Consider the following 17,778-nt stretch of genomic DNA (forward strand, 5'->3'; position numbering starts at 1 on the left):
GAGGTGACAGCTGTGTGTGGTCGATCAGTTGCAGAGGGACTCAGCAACGAGAGAAGGAAAGGGAGGGGGATCAATAAGCGCGCCTGTGGGAGCCACTTTCGCTGTTTCACTGTCTCTGGTGGGCTGTCTGCACGAGGCCAGCCCCCGTTCTTAGAACATTTTCCGGTCCTCGAGCGCGTGAGGGTACCGGTACGAATCCCATTAGAGCATCTTGCTCACTGAAAAGTAAAAACCGGACATTTGGGTGGAAACCATGACAACAGCAGAGACCGGAGACTGAGAGCAGAGTCGCAGTCAACAAACTGGCAGTAGACCGGTGAACTCTGATGTGAGCGAAGGAGCTTTTTTATTTTTACAATACCATTTTTATTTCAAAGCTCTTTTTCTCTGTCAAGTATGAAATCATCGAAGAAGAGCGCGGAGCAGAATATCCTGAGAGTTCTATGCGGAGTGATGGTCATGGCCTCCAGCGGTCACGGCGCAAGAGTTGTCAGTGGTAAGTTGATGATGTGATAACTTTTACGGTCAGTTTTTCACATATTGGTCTACTTTCAATGATCGTATAAAACAAAGAAGCGTTATATAATAATAACATTTGAATATTGGTTGTATTTCTGTTATCTTCAAGATAAGAATAATCAAATAATAATTCCTTAACGATTCTCATCAAACAATAATCTCAACTATAAACTACCAGTAAAATGTTACCTTTTGTGACTAGGTTAAAGTTATAGGCCTATGGCTCATCATCATCATCATCATCATTATCATCATCATAACCACCACCACCACCATTATCATCATTAAAATTAGTTGGACATTTGTGAATTTTGTTAGGATTGGAAAATATAAATCAATCTATAAGATTAGGTTATCTGAGACAAAAAAAACATTTTCTCCACATGGAATCATGTTTTCTATTCCTTCCATTATTCATGTCAAAAATGTAATTACATGTTAACTGCTTAAGTTTAGCTTTTATTGCATTGCTACAGTTACAGATCTTGAGGTGTGTCACATGTGTGCATGTGCTTGCTTTCATACATGTGTATGAATGTGTGTGAGCCTGTTAGAGTTTGTTTACCCTGGAAACTGGATTTATTGGTTTTATTGACTGTAAAGATTGAGTCTATTTACTGTTCCTTCCCTCTGTGACTAAATGTGTCAGGGCCGTCGGTGTCATAGGGCAGGCAGCTGACTTAATATGTTTGCATTCAAATCTGTTACATACTGTAGAGAGAGAACGAAGAGAGAGAGAGAGTCTTATAGTCAGACAGATGACAGATGGAGAGAGTGAGAGGAGAGTGGACAACTTTTATTTCATTTTTGGTGAGATATGCCCCTCTTTAACCTAAAATGTCCTTACTAAGTGATTTAGTCTAAATAAATTGAAAAAGTGGCACAGAGGAGGGAGAAGACAGTGACAGAGGGAGAATCAGTGAGAGAGAGGGGTTGATGTTCCAAGATAGGGAAAGTGCAGAGGATGAAAAGGGGATGGGGGATGAAGGAGAGAAACAGAGGAAGAGGTGAAGGCAGGTAAAGGAAGAGGTGAAGGCGGGTGAAGGAAGAGGTGAAGGACGAGGTGAAGGACGAGGTGAAGGAGGAGGTGAAGGAGGAGGTAAAGGACGAGGTGAAGGAAGAGGTGAAGGAAGAGGTGAAGGAAGAGGTGAAGGAGGGGGTGAAGGAAGAGGTGAAGGAGGAGGTGAAGGATGAGGTGAAGGAGGAGGTGAATAAAGGGGTGAAGGAGGAGGTGAAGGAAAAGGTGAAGGAGGTGAAGGAAGGGGTGAAGGATGAGGTGAAGGAAGAGGTGAAGGAGGAGGTGAAGGAATAGGTGAAGGAGGAGGTGAAGGAGGAGGTGAAGGAAGAGGTGAAGGAGGAGGTGAAGAAAGGGGTGAAGGAGGAGGTGAAGGAGGAGGTGAAGGAAAAGGTGAAGGAGGAGGTGAAGGAAGGGGTGAAAGAGGAGGTGAAGGAAGAGGAGGCTGTTAGAGGAAAAGAAAGGGAAAAACTGATGAAAATGTGGATCTGAGGAATCAGAGCAGAGGAGGCCGGATAGAGGGAACAAATTAATAAAGGAGAGAGAGCGAGAGACGAAGAAAGAAAGGGAGAAAGGAAAACGATGACGCTTTGGGTTGAGAAGAAGAATTTTGAGGTATCAGAACAGGAAGATGAGGCAGGATGGATGGAGGGAATGAACGAAGAGGAAGAGGGAGAAAGAGAGAAAGGAGGTGAAAATGCTGAGTCTGTTGGTCGTCTGTGCGCCCCGGTACCATTACTGGGTTCCAAAGTGATGATAGTGCAGATCTGATCTAGACCAGGCAGCCAATCATTTAAAGTACCTCCTGGCCACACTGCTAATGTTATTATTAGGCCTCTTTAACTGCCTGTGTATTAATCACTGGTATTATTCACTGATGCACGCATGCATGCATGCATCACACTCACACACACACACACACACACACACACACACACACACACACACACACACACACACACACACACACACACACACACACACACACATTCGTGTACACACACACATTCGTGTACACACACACATGGTTTCAGTCCAGAATCTTGGCCAGATACTCCACTTTTCACCTACTTAACTGCCATCATAGAGCACAGCTTTATAATGCTGGATATTGTGTGCTGCATGTGTGAGATTATATTTGTGTGTATGTGTGTACCTGTGTGCGTGCATACTTGTGAAAGTACACGTGTCTACTCTGTGTTTGTGGGTATGTCTACTCTGTGTTTGTGTATAAGTACAGTACAGCATGACTGCTGCTTACTGTAAATGTCATATCAGTGTGTGAACACATCCAGTAAAAGTCTGTTTGTGAGCGGTAACAAGGCTGTTCTAGAAGTGGGCCTCCAGCCTACAGTGTGATCAGCAGCCCTGTTACTACAGTCAGTTAGCTAGAGTCACTTCCTGATTGACAGAGGATATTGACCACACTAGGAAAGTTTGACGGTAAATTCTAAGGGACTGAGAGGATGCGAATGCGATGACCACATCCTTTTGGCGGGAAGCCAAGAGTCGTTAAGGGTGTGTGTGTGGGAGGGGGTCGAGGGATTGTGTACAACTGATAAGTTCAATGGAGATGTTTGCATTCACTTAAGACCTTCAAACCACTCCTTAAGATCAACAGAGAGTCACTGAGGTGTAGTTATCACTCATATGAACGGATTTATAGATTGATAAATCAGTTGTTTGGTGAGGTGGTTGATTGACAGGTGGGTTGGTTGATTTGTGGACTGGTTGATTGACAGGTGGGTTGGTTAATTTGTGGACTTGTTGATGGATGTACTGACCGGCGGAGGGGCTGATTGGGTGTAGATACGGTGGTAGTATGGTGGATTTACTGATCACTGATTAGATGATGGATGGTTTGTCAGATAGATGGAGGGAGGAAAAGACAAACACAGCCACGGCCACAGGAATGAGTAGAGAACAAGGAAGTAGCTTGTTTTTGAAACGGTGGTGGAACCATTACTTGATGGCATTGGCTGTATTACTGGCATACTGAACTGAAAATCTCACGTAAATTACTATATGTTACGTAGTCTGTCCACATTAGATTACCGGCATACAGTAGATGCTTAAATTGACTCCTATTGCACACAACTGACACAGATAGATTTGACATAATTGTTCATTGATTAATTAATCAATCCTTATGTAAATTGTCTACTTACAATTAGGGCTGTGACGGTGATGGAATTTAGTATGACGGTATTTGGCCAGCCAAGTGACCGCGGTCACTGTAATAATCGTTTGAATATACTTATTTTTTGAAGACGCACATTTTTCGGCTCTCCTCCACTCCTGACTGCATGTGCTGCCATAGGAATAGAAGGAACCATTCGAGTCAGTGATAGCATAGTGAGTGGACTGGTGGCCATTGCGTTGAGCACAGTAGGAAGTAAAAGCAGGAAGAAAAAGCAGGAAGTGTACCCATCAATATGTGCTGTGATTTGTTGATTCAACTCAAGTAACATTACAAAAAATACATTCTATGGCCTGTGCCACATACGTTAACATCATCTGAATTAACATTCTAGGGCTGTTGCGGTGACAGTATTACCACCACACCGGCGGTCATGAGTCATGACGGCAGTCAAATTCCATGTGACCGTTTAGTCACGGTAATTTGGCTTCTCCAAGCTCTGATGCTGCTGAAGGTCTTTTATAGCCTATCAAACTTGCTAACTGCCTGGTACTCAGCACTCTAGTATCCTTCTAATCACTCGGGCATATACCTGGCTGAAATGAAAATAAACCTCGGAAAAAGCATCCTCCATTCACTATTTAAATGTCTAGATGACATGTATTTTCCCCCTTCCCGTTTTGAGACAGGTGCATGATAATGGTCCATTCTAAATCACAACTAATTTCACACATATATTATTTAATATATGTGTATATAGTATATTATATTATTTACTATATATTAAAACAAGAATAGTCTGATGGGTGACAATATTAGCCTATCACTTGTGAATGATGCCCAGTTTGTGTGCAGTAAGACAAAAAACAGTGCATCATTGTGTGCATCTCTGGTGGCTCAGCTAACACTGCGATGCAGAGTCTTAGAACAGACGTCACCCGGGAGGCCAGGCCTATATGTAGTGAAAAGGTTTGTATCACAACTAATGTGGCCAAACAACTTCTTAAAGTTAAGCACATTAATCCGCTTTACAAGTGGCGTGAGTCCCAAGTTTGGGGAAGATCATTTTCACCATAAAAATACACCTTTATAATAAAAGCCTTACATGCATAATCGCATTTGCGGTCACTTTTGAGATTTCCCGCTATTTGATTGCATTTTGGAACATTTGAGCTTATGCCGTGTGCGCATTGCTGCACTTATAATGTGAAGAAATAGCCTAATAGTTTATGAACATTTTAAGCTAATAGTTCTGATCCGTTGCATCAGCCTCATTGCTTTTAAAATGTTTTTTTGATGCTAGTGATTGTATTAATTTGGGATCTATCCCATCCCACAACTGTCCCAGACAATGCTTGGAATATTTATTTATCGCACAGAATAGAATAGGTCAACTATTTGTACTGCGGTGGATAGTAGATTGACATAGGCTAGTGCTTTTGCTGTTTGTTATGCCTACTCATCTTGTTGGCTGACAAAGGAAATGTGGACAGTTCTTCCAATATCTTCAATATGCGCCTCGGAATTGACCAAGAACGCATGCATGCGTTCACTTGTAGCCCGTGAGAAGGACCGATCATGTGATGGGCATTGGCTAATAAGAATTGAGATATCTCAGACAGCCATGTGAGTGAGAGCTGCTTCGGAGCACACAGCCGGGAGAAGGGAATTATAATTATTAGATTCGGCCCAAGGGCGCAATGGCCACTGACTGCAAAAGGTATGGATTTTTTTATGGGGCATTACGGCCAAGCAAAGGGGATGCCGCCAGGAAATTCAAGGCATTATCAAGTGTTTGTCAAATTGTGAATGAGAGACTGATGAAGTGTGTACAGGCTGCACAAAATAACAAAGCAAAGCTCTTGCCTTTCATGCAACTCTTTTCAAATCATCATTAGAGTCACATCATGCAGCCTTAGAATGTATTAAAATCTAAACACATCACAATACCAGGCAGCAATTTCGAGTGTACCCATGATTTTACCAGTCAATTAGCCAGAGGTTCCAAGACCCTTCTATTCATTCTATTTCTATGTGTGCTGCTGATGCAGGGAGGGGGGGGGGGGGCATTCCGATCTTCATCCATAACCGTCGGTTACATGGTTAGAAGGTAATTGTGCGAGCCCTACATGCAATCAATGGATAGATTGATGATCTCATTTGCCTCCAGGTCAGACGGTGTGTCAGGGAGGGGAGGAGCATCCATGCTATAAGATCGCCTACTTCCGGGAAATGACCAGCCGGATTGCATTCAGCGAGGCCAGAAAGGCATGTGAGATGGACGGAGGGTCGTTGCTGAGTGTAGAGAGCGCTGCGGAGCAGAGACACATAGAACACCTGCTACAGGTCAGTGTATGTGTGTGTGTGTGTGTGTGTGTGTGTGTGTGTGAGTTTGCGCTAGTGTGTGTGACAGTACAAACAACAACACCGAAAACACCTCCTCAAAGTGCTCCAATCATGAACTTGTTAATATATTTCTTATTTACTTATAATATACTTACAATACATATATTATTTCTTACAGGAGCTTCGGACCTCCTCAACAGGAGCAGGGACAGAAACGGCGGAAGGAGCAGGTACCGGTAATGGAGGAATAGCAGACGGTGATTTCTGGATCGGGCTGATGAGGACAGAAGGAGAACACACACAGGAAAACGGCGGCTTCGCCTCCTGTCCTGACCTCTACCTCTGGACCGATGGGAGCGTGTCCCAATTCAGGTGTGTATGTTTCACACAGCAACTGTTACTTTGGTGAGGCTTTTGTGTATGTCTGTGTTTTAATTTGAATATGTGTATTATTGTGTGTGATTGTGTGTGTTAGGAACTGGTATTTTGACGAGCCGTCGTGCGGAGGGGAGGCGTGTGTAGTGATGTACCACCAGCCTACAGCGCTCCACGGGCTGGGCGGGGCCTACATGTACCAGTGGAATGATGACAGGTGCAACATGAAGCACAACTTCATCTGCAAGTACGAACCAGGTACGCAGCATCACACAGGTACACAGCATCACACAGCTACGCAGCATCACACAGCTACGCAGCATCACACAGGTACACAGCATCACACAGCTACGCAGCATCACACAGGTACGCAGCATCACACAGCTACGCAGCATCACACAGCTACGCAGTATCACACAGCTACGCAGCATCACACAGGTACGCAGCATCACACAGCTACGCAGCATCACACAGGTACACAACATCACACAGGTGTGCAGTATCACACAGGTACGCAGCATCACACAGGTACACAGCATTACACAGGTACACAACATCACACAGGTACACAGCATTACACAGGTACACAACATCACACAGCTATGCAGCATCACACAGGTACACAACATCACACAGGTACACAACATCACACAGCTACAGAAATGCATATCAGTTTTGTTTAATCAAGTTTTTTCTGATTCTGATGTTGATCCAGAGAGCCGTCTGGGGAAGGAGCAGGGGGACAGGCCAGGAGCTCGTGACCCAGGTGAGGAGGCACACACTGGGGCATAGCCTGGCCACATCAGCCCCACTCCTGTAGGTCAGCATGGTTGACTGCATGAGGGTATCAGTTAGTATATCTCTTTTTGATTTAGTATCTTTGTGTGTCCGTCCCAGATGTGGCGGTGGTGCAGGCAGATGAGGTCAAACAATCCGGACCAAGTGAGGACGACGCCCCACATGTAGTCATAGCTGGATCCTCAGGTGAGAGGTGGAGGTGAGACAGGTGGAGGTGAGACAGGGAGGTGAGACGATTAAATGGTATGGCAGGACACCAGAAAGTGAGTGTAGCGTGGTGTAGCGTGGTGTAGCGATGATATGGAATGTAAGACAGTGTTTAAATAGAGTGTAATTACTAAAATAGCCTCTCTGGAGCTCCATCTCAGCTCTATCCTCCTTCTGCAGGTATGCTGCTGGTTTATGTAATCATCCCCACCATCCCTCTGCTGCTGCTCATCCTGGTGGCTTCTGGGACTTGCTGTTTCCAGATGTTTAGTAAGAGGTGAGACACGACATACCACTGCAACAACAAAAACTACAACTCCCTATGGTACAACACAACTGAACACCCTAAGTCCCCGGAGTCCCCAGTACTGCCTTACTGATAACAACTTCACTGAAATATCAATCTATGATCCTCATACAAACCAATCGTATAATATTCTCTTATACTGTATACTCCTCTTTCTCTCATTTTTAATCACACTTACACTCCCATCAACTCTCTTTTTTAAATTCCTTGAATTGGCATACTCAAAATTAATCAGAGAAACAGCTCAATCTCTGAACCCTACCCCCCCTGTTCATCCACTAATGGATGGGTCCAGTCCCCCCGTCCCTGTGCTGTGATGGATGGGTCTGGGCTGTAATTGTTTGGTAAGAACAGTGCTTACTCAGTCATAATCACTGGCATAACACAAGGACGCCTTGTTAGCAAAGAGTCATTTAGCATAACAGCCCTGGCCACTGGCTCAGCCCTCTGTCATTAATTATTATTGTGATTGTGTGTAGGCGATATGTGTGTGTGTGTGTGTTACCCTACTCTGGCAACAGATAGGGTAACAAAGTCTATGATTTCTGGGTCGATAGCTGGGCCCGTCGATGGTGTTCCTACAATAACCAAAGTGCAACTCCAGCACATTGTATAATGCCAACCAACCTCCCTACCCCGCTACTGTGACTTTACATCTCCTATATAGACACTCCCAGCTCTCCTCTGCCTTGATTGGGCAGCAACTTAGTTTTTTATTATTTATCCAGTTTAGTATCGCTGTCCGTCTGATTTGATGTGTATTTAAAAGTGGTGTAAAGTACTTGAAGTAAAAATACTTGAAAGAACTACTTCAGTCATTTTTGGGGGTATCTGTACTTTACTATTTATATTTTTGCCAACTTTATTTTTTATTTCACTACATCCAAATGTTGAATTTTTTTTACACCCAAAAATACTTGTTACATTTTGAATGCTTAGAAGGACAGGACAATTGTCTAATTGACACACTTATCAAGAGAACTTCCTTGGTCATCCCTGCTGCCACTGATCTTGCGGACTCATTAAAAACAAACGCTCATTAAACACAATTCTTCATTTGTAAATTCATGTCTGAGTGTTGGAGTGTGCCTCTGGCTATCCGTAAATTAAAACAAGAATTGTGCTGTCTGGTTTGCTTAATATAAGGAATTTGAATTGATTTATACTTTTACTTTTGATACTTATGTATATTTTAGCAATTACATTTACATTTGATACTTAAGTATATTTAAACCAAATACTTTTAGAATTTTACTCAAGTAGTATTTTACTGGGTGACTTTCACTTTTACTTGAGTCATTTTCTTTTAAGGTATCTTTACTCTTACTCAAATATGACAATTGGGTACTTTTCCACCACTGGTTTTTAACATATTTCCGATAGCTGGGGAACTGAGAGGGAATCTACAGACAGAGACCAGTAAATCACGCCTCTGACTCCTGCCTGCCGCAGTAAAATTCTTCCTGAAACGCCCCCAAAGCCCTAACGCGCGGCTAGAAGGGATCAAGTCAAAAGTTGAAATGTTTTGCATTTAACCTAATTCTCCTAACCTGCTAAGTTAATTATCCTAACCTGCTACATTACTTCTCCTAACCTGCTAAGTTAATTATCCTAACCTGCTACATTAATTCTCCTAACCTGCTAAGTTAATTATCCTAACCTGCTACATTAATTCTCCTAACCTGCTAAGTTAATTATCCTAACCTGCTACATTAATTCTCCTAACCTGCTACATTAATTATCCTAACCTGCTACATTAATTCTCCTAACCTGCTATGGTAATTATTATAACCTGCTTCGTTAATTATTATAACCTGCTTCGTTAATTATTCTAACCTGCTTCGTTAATTATTCTAACCTGCTTCGTTAATTATTCTAACCTGCTTCGTTAATTATTCTAAACTGCTTCGTTAATTATTCTAACCTGCTTCGTTAATGTTTCTAACCTGCTACAAAAAGTCAAATCTGATGTTAATCTGATTTGACGCTAGGGTCATGGCCCTTCTAGCCATGACCCTAGCACGTGCGAGGTCTCTCCTTTACAACAGGCGACACACTTGAACCTACAACACGACAAACGCGATCTGAGGAAATATGAGTTATGAGGAGTTATGAGTAGGCAAGGATCCAGAGTTTTATCGCTGGGTATGGCTGGCACAGAAGTGTTTGTGTGAGCAACAGCTCTCGTGTTTAACACACACACACACACACACACAGTTTTGTTTTACGATTCATCTGTGGTTCTACTGTTCTAATTTAGTTTTGTTCTACTATTGTTCATTCTGTTTCCATTGTTTTTATTTCATAAAGCAAACCACGGACCAAAACCAGTGTTAACCACCAATCAACGCTCTGGATCTCCAAGACACCCAAGACAGACAGCATGGAAGTATGAATGGCAGGTTACATCACAAACAAGATAAACAGATTAGGCAGAACTAACTGAATGATACCTCTGTTTCCCTCATACTATCCTTGTTCCAAATACATCTTACTATCCACCTCAACCAATGACCTGCTCTCCTCTTCTGCATTTCCTTTGTTCAATTTGTTCATGTCTCCACCGCTCTGTTGAGTTTTTCCTTATTTCCTTTCTCCTCCCCTCCACCCCTCCTGTCCTGTCCTCCTGTTAATGTGTTCCTGCAAACAAAAATGAAATGACTTAATGGATAATTTGGCAATCCTCGTACCTATCTGATATCAAGGTAAACCTACTGCTGCTGATATCAAGGTATACCTGCTGCTGTTGCCAGGGAGTTTCTGCTGGAATCCCAGTGTCTGTACGCATGTGTGAGTGTGAGCATGCTACCTTGTGTGTACACTAATGTGTGTGTGTGTGTTACACTAATTGGTTCCAAACAGAGGAAGTAATTAACTATCAGTAATTAAGGGTGGTGCGAGGGGGACCCTGATAAAACAAGGAATTGAACCATCCCCTGTGACCAGGAATAGGGTCAGAGCCACTTAACACATCACACAGATTTACTCCTGAAGAGCAGCACACAGCGAGGTGTAAGAGAGGAGGGAGAGCGGGGAGAGGAGGGAGAGGAGGGAGTGGGGGAAAAGAGGAACATTTAAGGGAAAGTGAATAAAAGATAAAAAGAGAGAGGGAAAGAGGCAGGGAGGGGGAAAATAGGGAAATAGGACTTTAAAATGGAAATTGAAGTATGTTGTTTGATCTGCTTCCCGTTGTTCAGGGTTTAGTACTAGCTTTACTCTCTGTTCCCTCACCGGGGAGCTATGTTTCAGACAGATCAGTCAGCTAAATGACTTTCCTAAATGTCCTGAAAAATAAAAAAAGATTTCCATGATCCAATCTAATTGAATGCATAATGCCAGTAAATATCTCATGGATGAAACAGTCAGTATTTATCCAATATTTATCACCGCCTGATATGAATACTGTAAGTGCAGTTTTGTGCATGTTACATGGTCTACAATGTTATATTTTATATTCCGTATAAGCATTGTCTAATGTGAGAGATTATCCACCTGGCTAAATATTGATACATGCCATACATCTCAACTTATCCTCAGATTGTCCTATGTTATTGCTTTTATATGATGGAATATATGAGAGTACTACATGTGTTTTCTTTCAAAGGCAAACACACGTGTAGCGCGCTCAACCATTGAACAAGGTTTTAATAAGGGATTTGTGTATATTTCAGTGTGTATGTGTTGGATGGAGTGTTGTACATACGTTAGGTTCTAGAGTTTCTAGAAACACATGCAGTAGATCAGTGGTACGTATATGAGACTAGGTTCTGGTGATGGTGTGGTACGTTTAGGAGCCTGTGTGTGAATGTCTTGTTAAGAAGTGGCGTGTTTTGTACTCAGCGTTGTGATGCAGTCACTGTCCTGCTAGCATGTCTACCCACAGCCAGAGATGAAAACAGAGTTTATAAAGAGCCTTGTAGAAACTGAAAGATACCTTTTTCACCCATAACTTGTTTTGTGACGAGATAACTCAATAAAAAGCTTTATGTGATTCATTGACGTCGGTGTTTAATTGTGCATTTTCGATGATGAGACATGACACGCACGCACACACTGAAGAGTGTGTGTGGGTTACCACAGTCAGTTATTAGTCGTACTTTGTTAAAGTGATTAGCCTGCCAATTAAACTTATCAGTCCTGTGCTTCAACAAGAGCACACACACACGGAGGTTCTGGTAATTATAGATATGAGTAATCACTGCATTTTAAAGCTCAGGGTAGAATTAAGAAAATAGAACCTTCAACATTTGATGTTCATTAGAAACACACACACAGCGATGATCAGTTACAATTGATCATGCATCGTCAGAATGAGTTCAAAAGGACACAATACATTTTGTATACATTGTACAGATTTTGTATAAACAGTACTGGCCAAGCCTGAATGTACCCGTAACAGTAGATACAGAGCTGGACAGATAATCCTGGTCAATAAAAGCCCTCTTCAATCAGAACAGATTTATGCCTAACCGGGAGCGAGAGATCAAACAAATTAAGAGAAGGGGGTTGGGAGAGAGACACAGAGAGAGAGTCTGTAGTCCAGGCAGTAGTTTGTTGTGCTGGTGTCAGTCATTGAGATAAACTTGCTGTATGTATTGAGTGCTGTGCTTACTGTGCTGTATTTGTTGTACTTTTAGTATTGATCCTGTATCACCACATAGTCTGAGTACACTTAAAGCCCTGGCCACAGTCCATGCGGTTCCTCTATAACTCAGTTTCACATTGACCATATTGCAAAAGCATCACAGTCACGGCAACCAGATAGCCCCATTGAGCCAAGATGGACGCTGCTGGTAGAGGATGAGGTAAGTAACCTCATCACAATGTATAGCCCTTTAGGATACTCTTACGAGGGGCACTTAACACATGGTAATATAATAATATGGTCATTTAGCAGATGCTTTTATCCAAAGTGTCCCACAACTCTGGTGTTATTACTCTGGTGTTGAAACCCACAACTCTGGTGTTATTACTCTGGTGTTGAAACCCACAACTCTGGTGTTATTACTCTGGTGTTGAAACCCACAACTCTGGTGTTATTACTCTGGTGTTGAAACCCACAACTCTGGTGTTATTACTCTGGTGTTATTACTCTGGTGTTATTACTCTGGTGTTGAAACCCACAACTCTGGTGTTATTACTCTGGTGTTATTACTCTGGTGTTGAAACCCACAACTCTGGTGTTATTACTCTGGTGTTGAAACCCACAACTCTGGTGTTATTACTCTGGTGTTATTACTCTGGTGTTATTACTCTGGTGTTGAAACCCACAACTCTGGTGTTATTACTCTGGTGTTGAAACCCCATGCTTCAAACAACTGAGCAAACTCAAACAGCTAGTCCAGCATCATTATGATCATGGGTAAAATGATCCTAGTTCTGTTCCTAATACCAACTTCCACTCTCGTTCTTCACTCTTCTTCTGTGTCTTGGTTTCTATGTGTCTCAGAGAGCAGCTGGGAGAACAGTGCCCCCCTCTGGAGGAGAGCAGAGGCGCAGTCAAACTCAGCCACACGTCCCCCATCTAACACCAACACCCTGGAGAGGTAGGGAGAGAAGGAGGGGGAAAGAGAGATACAACTGGTCAAGCATAACGAAAAAAGTGAGCAACATTAATCTCTTCTTATAAGATGAAATGATAGAACACAAATCCCACAGAGGAACACAGATCTCAGTAACCCTCACCTGTCAGTGTGTGTGACGTTCCCAGGGTTCTGTGTTAGATACAGCCCGGTGCAGTGGGAGAAGTGTGTGTGTATGATGCTCTGGAGCAGCCTCTCAGTGTGGACGTCTACAGGGGGAACAGGGTCCTCCACTACCAGGACAACACAGCCCTTCAACAGGGCACGACACACACACAGCAGCCTCCTCTCACTGGAGCTGGAGAGGGAGAGGGAGTTGCAGACTGAGGTTTACGGTTGAGGTTGATTTTAGTCAGAGGAGGCTGGTGGGAGGAGCTATTTGAGGACAGGCTCATTGTAATGGCTGGAATGGAATAAATGGAACGTATCAAACACATTAAACATATGGAAGCTACATTTGATTCCATTCCAGCCATTACAATGAGCCTGTCCTCCTATAACTCATCCCACCAGCCTCCTCTGATTTTAGTCTACACACTTGTCAATCTGCCACATACGTTTCACATACACACCTGTCTCTCTCTCCCACCTGTACCTATCTCTCTCTCACACCTGTACCTATCTCTCTCTCTCACACCTGTACCTGTCTCTCTCTCTCACACCTGCACCTGTCTCTCTCTCTCACACCTGCACCTGTCACTCACTCTCACACCTGCACCTGTCTCTCTCTCACACACCTGCACCTGTCTCTCTCTCACACACCTGCACCTGTCTCTCACACACACCTGTACCTGTCTCTCTCACACCTGTACCTGTCTCTCTCACACCTGTACCTGTCTCTCTCACACCTGTACCTGTCTCTCACACACCTGTACCTGTCTCTCACACACCTGTACCTGTCTCTATCACACCTGTACCTGTCTCTCTCACACCTGTACCTGTCTCTCTCACACCTGTACCTGTCTCTCTCACACCTGTACCTGTCTCTCACACACCTGTACCTGTCTCTCTCACACCTGTACCTGTCTCTCTCACACCTGTACCCGTATACAGCTGTCTGATACCTACCTGAGCCCGGCCCCTCCGTGTTGTAGTGGGTAGAGGAGCTGTCCTGGCAGCAAGCTGACCCTTTCCTTCAGGTGGCACCTCTCCAGTGCCTGCCACACCTGGGCATCCCCATGGCAACCCCAGGGGTCCAGGTTGGAGCGCAGTGAACAGGAGAACAGAGTTGGAACCCTAGCTATGACCGCCAACCGGCTGCGAAGGTCATGGAGTCCCACACTAGAGATGTCCACCCCGTCAATCATCAACACGCCCCTTCGGCCCTCCACCAATCGGAAGAGAGAACTGGTTATGGCATCCAGCTCTGCTCCTGATCTGCTCACCACACCAACCTGTAGAGTAACATAAACCTAGTAGTATATACATGTACACATTCACACACCTACAGCAAAGTACACACAAACACACACAGAGAATCAAGGCTCACACACAAACCTTCTCTCTGGTCCGGGTGCAAAAAGACAGTTCAGCGGGTGATGGGTTAAGCTCCGTCTCATAGCTTCTGAACTCCACCACTCCCTCCTTTGGCCAGCTAGGGGGTGCTCTAAAGGGCACAGACCAGGGGGGCTGAGAGAGGAAGAGAAGAGAGGGAGTGATATACAGTACTTGTCAAAAGTTTGGACACACCTACTCATTCAAGGGTTTTTCTTTGTTTGTACTATTTTCTACATTGTAGAATAACAGCTAAGACATCAACTATGAAATAACACATGGAATCATGTATAACCAAAAAAAGTATTAATCAAAATATATTTTATATTTGAGATTCTTCAAAGCAGCCACCCATTGCCTTGATGACAGCTTTGCACACTCTTGGCATTCTCTCAACCAGCTTCATGAGGTATTCACCTGGAATGCATTTCAATTAACAGCTGTGCCTTGTTAAAAGTTAATTTGTGGAATTTCTTTCCTTCTTAATGCATTTGAGCCAATCAGTTGTGTTGTGACAAGGTAGGGGTGGTATACAGAAGATAGCCCTGTTTGGTAAATACCAAGTCCATATTATGGCAAGAACAGCTCAAATAAGCAAAGAGGAATGACAGTTCATCATTACTTTAAGACATGTAGGTCAGTAAATGCGAAAAATTTCAAGAACTTTGAACATTTCTTCAAGTGCAGTTGCAAAAACCATCAAGCGCTATGATGAAACTGTCTCTCATGAGGACAGCCACAGGAAAGGAAGACCCAGAGTTACCTCTGCTGCAGGTAGAGGATAAGTCCATTAGAGCATTATGCAGTGATACACCATCCCATCTGGTTTGCGATTAGTGGTACTATCATTTGTTTTTCAAGACGACAATGACCCAACACACTTCCAGGCTGTGTAAGGGCTGTTTGACCAATACATAGACTGATGAAGTGCTGCATCAGATGACCTGGCCTCCACAATTACCAGACCTCAACCCAGTTGAGATGGTTTGGGATGAGTTGGACCGCAGAGTGAAGGAAAAGCAGCCAACAAGTGCTCAGCATATGAGGGAACTCCTTCAAGACTGTTGCATTTCAGGTGAAGCTGTTTGAGAGAATGCCAAGAGTATGCAAAGCTGCCATCAAGGCAAAGGGTGGCTACTTTGAAGAATATAAAATATATTTTGATTTGTTTAACACTTTTTTGGTTACTACATGATTCCAATGTAGAAAATAGTAAAAATAAAGAAAAACCTTTGAATGAGTAGGTGTGTCCAAATTCTTGACTGGTATTGTTTATCTGTACCTGTGTCCTCTCTACTCAGTTTAATACCATAACAGTGCGGTATCTGTGTCCTCTCTACTCTGTTTAATACCATAACAGTGCTGTATCTGTGTCCTCTCTACTCAGTTTAATACCATAACAGTGCTGTATCTGTGTCCTCTCTACTCTGTTTAATACCATAACAGTGCTGTATCTGTGTCCTCTCTACTCAGTTTAATACCATAACAGTGCTGTATCTGTGTCCTCTCTACTCTGTTTAATACCATAACAGTGCTGTATCTGTGTCCTCTCTCTACTCTGTTTAATACCATAACAGTGCTGTATCTGTGTCCTCTCTACTCTGTTTAATACCATAACAGTGCTGTATCTGTGTCCTCTCTCTACTCTGTTTAATACCATAACAGTGCTGTATCTGTGTCCTCTCTACTCAGTTTAATACCATAACAGTGCTGTATCTGTGTCCTCTCTCTACTCTGTTTAATACCATAACAGTGCTGTATCTGTGACAGTAACTGTAGCCTACCTCTTTCTTTCTCTCTACTCTGTAGCCTACCTCTTTCCCTCTCTCTACTCTGTAGCCTACCTCTCTCTCCATGTGTGCATGTTGGTCCATCTTCTGGATGGCACCAGCACTGCTCTCTACGCCACAGCTTGCTTGGACCAGGAGATGAAGAACCTCTCTCAGGCTGAGGGTGTAAGTCAGGACCAGTCCTACAGTACTGGGGTCTACCTCAGAGTCCAGTAGAGTCACAGAGACCAGGAACAGAACCAGTCCTGCAAAGGCATCCAACCACACTGATACCCACCTAAAGAGAGAGAGATAACATTTAATTAACACACACTAATTCTGTGTTTGTAATATGTATGAGTTATGTGAATGTGTTTGTGTGTAAAGGGTCCTGTCCTCTAACCTGTTCAACAAAATGCAGTTGTAGCGACACACCAGGTGCTCGTTGAGGGCACCATAGCAACGGGTCAAGGGGTCGTCATGACTACCACTGGTGACCTCATCCCTGTGTGACTCAGAAAGGAGGGATGAGAGAGAGGAGGCAGAGTCTGAAACCATCCTCCTCACCTGACCCGAGACTGACCTGTAGTATGACTGAGAGAGAGAGAGAGAGAGAGAGAGAGAGAGAGAGGATAGATAGATGGAGGAGAGAAATGGAAGAACAGAAGGCGAGTATAAGAGAAAAATGCAGTTTGCCGAGTAACATAACTGTCTCCATGTGTTTCTTACAGAAACTAAAGCAGATCAGTGAGTCAGTGATGTGATTCCTCCATCTAGTGGGCAGGAATGTACTTACAGCATATAGACAGACGAAAGGCATCAAAAACATTTTATACCATACCATTACATGCTATACCATTACATGTTATACCATACCATTACATGCTATACCATTACATGTTATACCATTACATGTTATACCATACCATTACATGCTATACCATTACATGTTATACCATTACATGTTATACCATACCATTACATGCTATACCATTACATGTTATACCATACCATTACATGTTATACCATTACATGTTATACCATACCATTACATGCGATACCATTACATGTTATACCATACCATTACATGCGATACCATTACATGTTATACCATTACATGTCTTCAGTTGTTTTCAGGGATTTAATTTATTTTGCTTCTTAGATGCTGTTCTTTGAGTGCGTGGGATGACTGATCTGTTGCATTGCCTTACTAGTTTACTCTGTTG

The 17,778-nt window shown here is 43.2% G+C and overlaps 2 protein-coding genes across 3 annotated transcripts in view; one reads left to right on the top strand and one right to left on the bottom strand.

Annotated features, from left to right (window-relative positions):
• Window positions 1-11,698, top strand: chodl (chondrolectin). 2 transcript variants are annotated; one of them, XM_036935132.1, is made up of 8 exons: window positions 1-496; window positions 5,845-6,020; window positions 6,199-6,392; window positions 6,496-6,653; window positions 7,111-7,161; window positions 7,293-7,392; window positions 7,581-7,677; window positions 10,018-11,698. In XM_036935132.1, exons 1-7 carry the CDS (start codon window positions 397-399, stop codon window positions 7,669-7,671), a joined length of 870 nt encoding a protein of 289 aa, XP_036791027.1. In that variant the 5' UTR covers window positions 1-396; the 3' UTR covers window positions 7,672-7,677; window positions 10,018-11,698. The 2 variants fall into 2 exon arrangements, with proteins under 2 accessions (XP_036791027.1, XP_021476118.2); XM_021620443.2 differs by having other exon boundaries at window positions 4-496; window positions 7,293-7,379.
• Window positions 11,694-17,778, bottom strand: part of abcc13 (ATP-binding cassette, sub-family C (CFTR/MRP), member 13) — a 17,128-nt gene continuing 11,043 nt past the window's right edge. Inside the window, exons 15-20 of the mRNA XM_036935131.1 lie at window positions 16,956-17,146; window positions 16,628-16,850; window positions 14,787-14,918; window positions 14,358-14,683; window positions 13,393-13,587; window positions 11,694-13,245 (exon numbers count right to left, since the gene is read on the bottom strand). Coding sequence (XP_036791026.1) covers window positions 13,119-13,245; window positions 13,393-13,587; window positions 14,358-14,683; window positions 14,787-14,918; window positions 16,628-16,850; window positions 16,956-17,146 — 1,194 coding nt within the window. The 3' untranslated portion in view covers window positions 11,694-13,118. The remainder of the gene's footprint in view (window positions 13,246-13,392; window positions 13,588-14,357; window positions 14,684-14,786; window positions 14,919-16,627; window positions 16,851-16,955; window positions 17,147-17,778) is intronic.

Source organism: Oncorhynchus mykiss, chromosome 11, assembly GCF_013265735.2.
Source record: "Oncorhynchus mykiss isolate Arlee chromosome 11, USDA_OmykA_1.1, whole genome shotgun sequence".
NCBI lineage: Eukaryota > Metazoa > Chordata > Actinopteri > Salmoniformes > Salmonidae > Oncorhynchus > Oncorhynchus mykiss.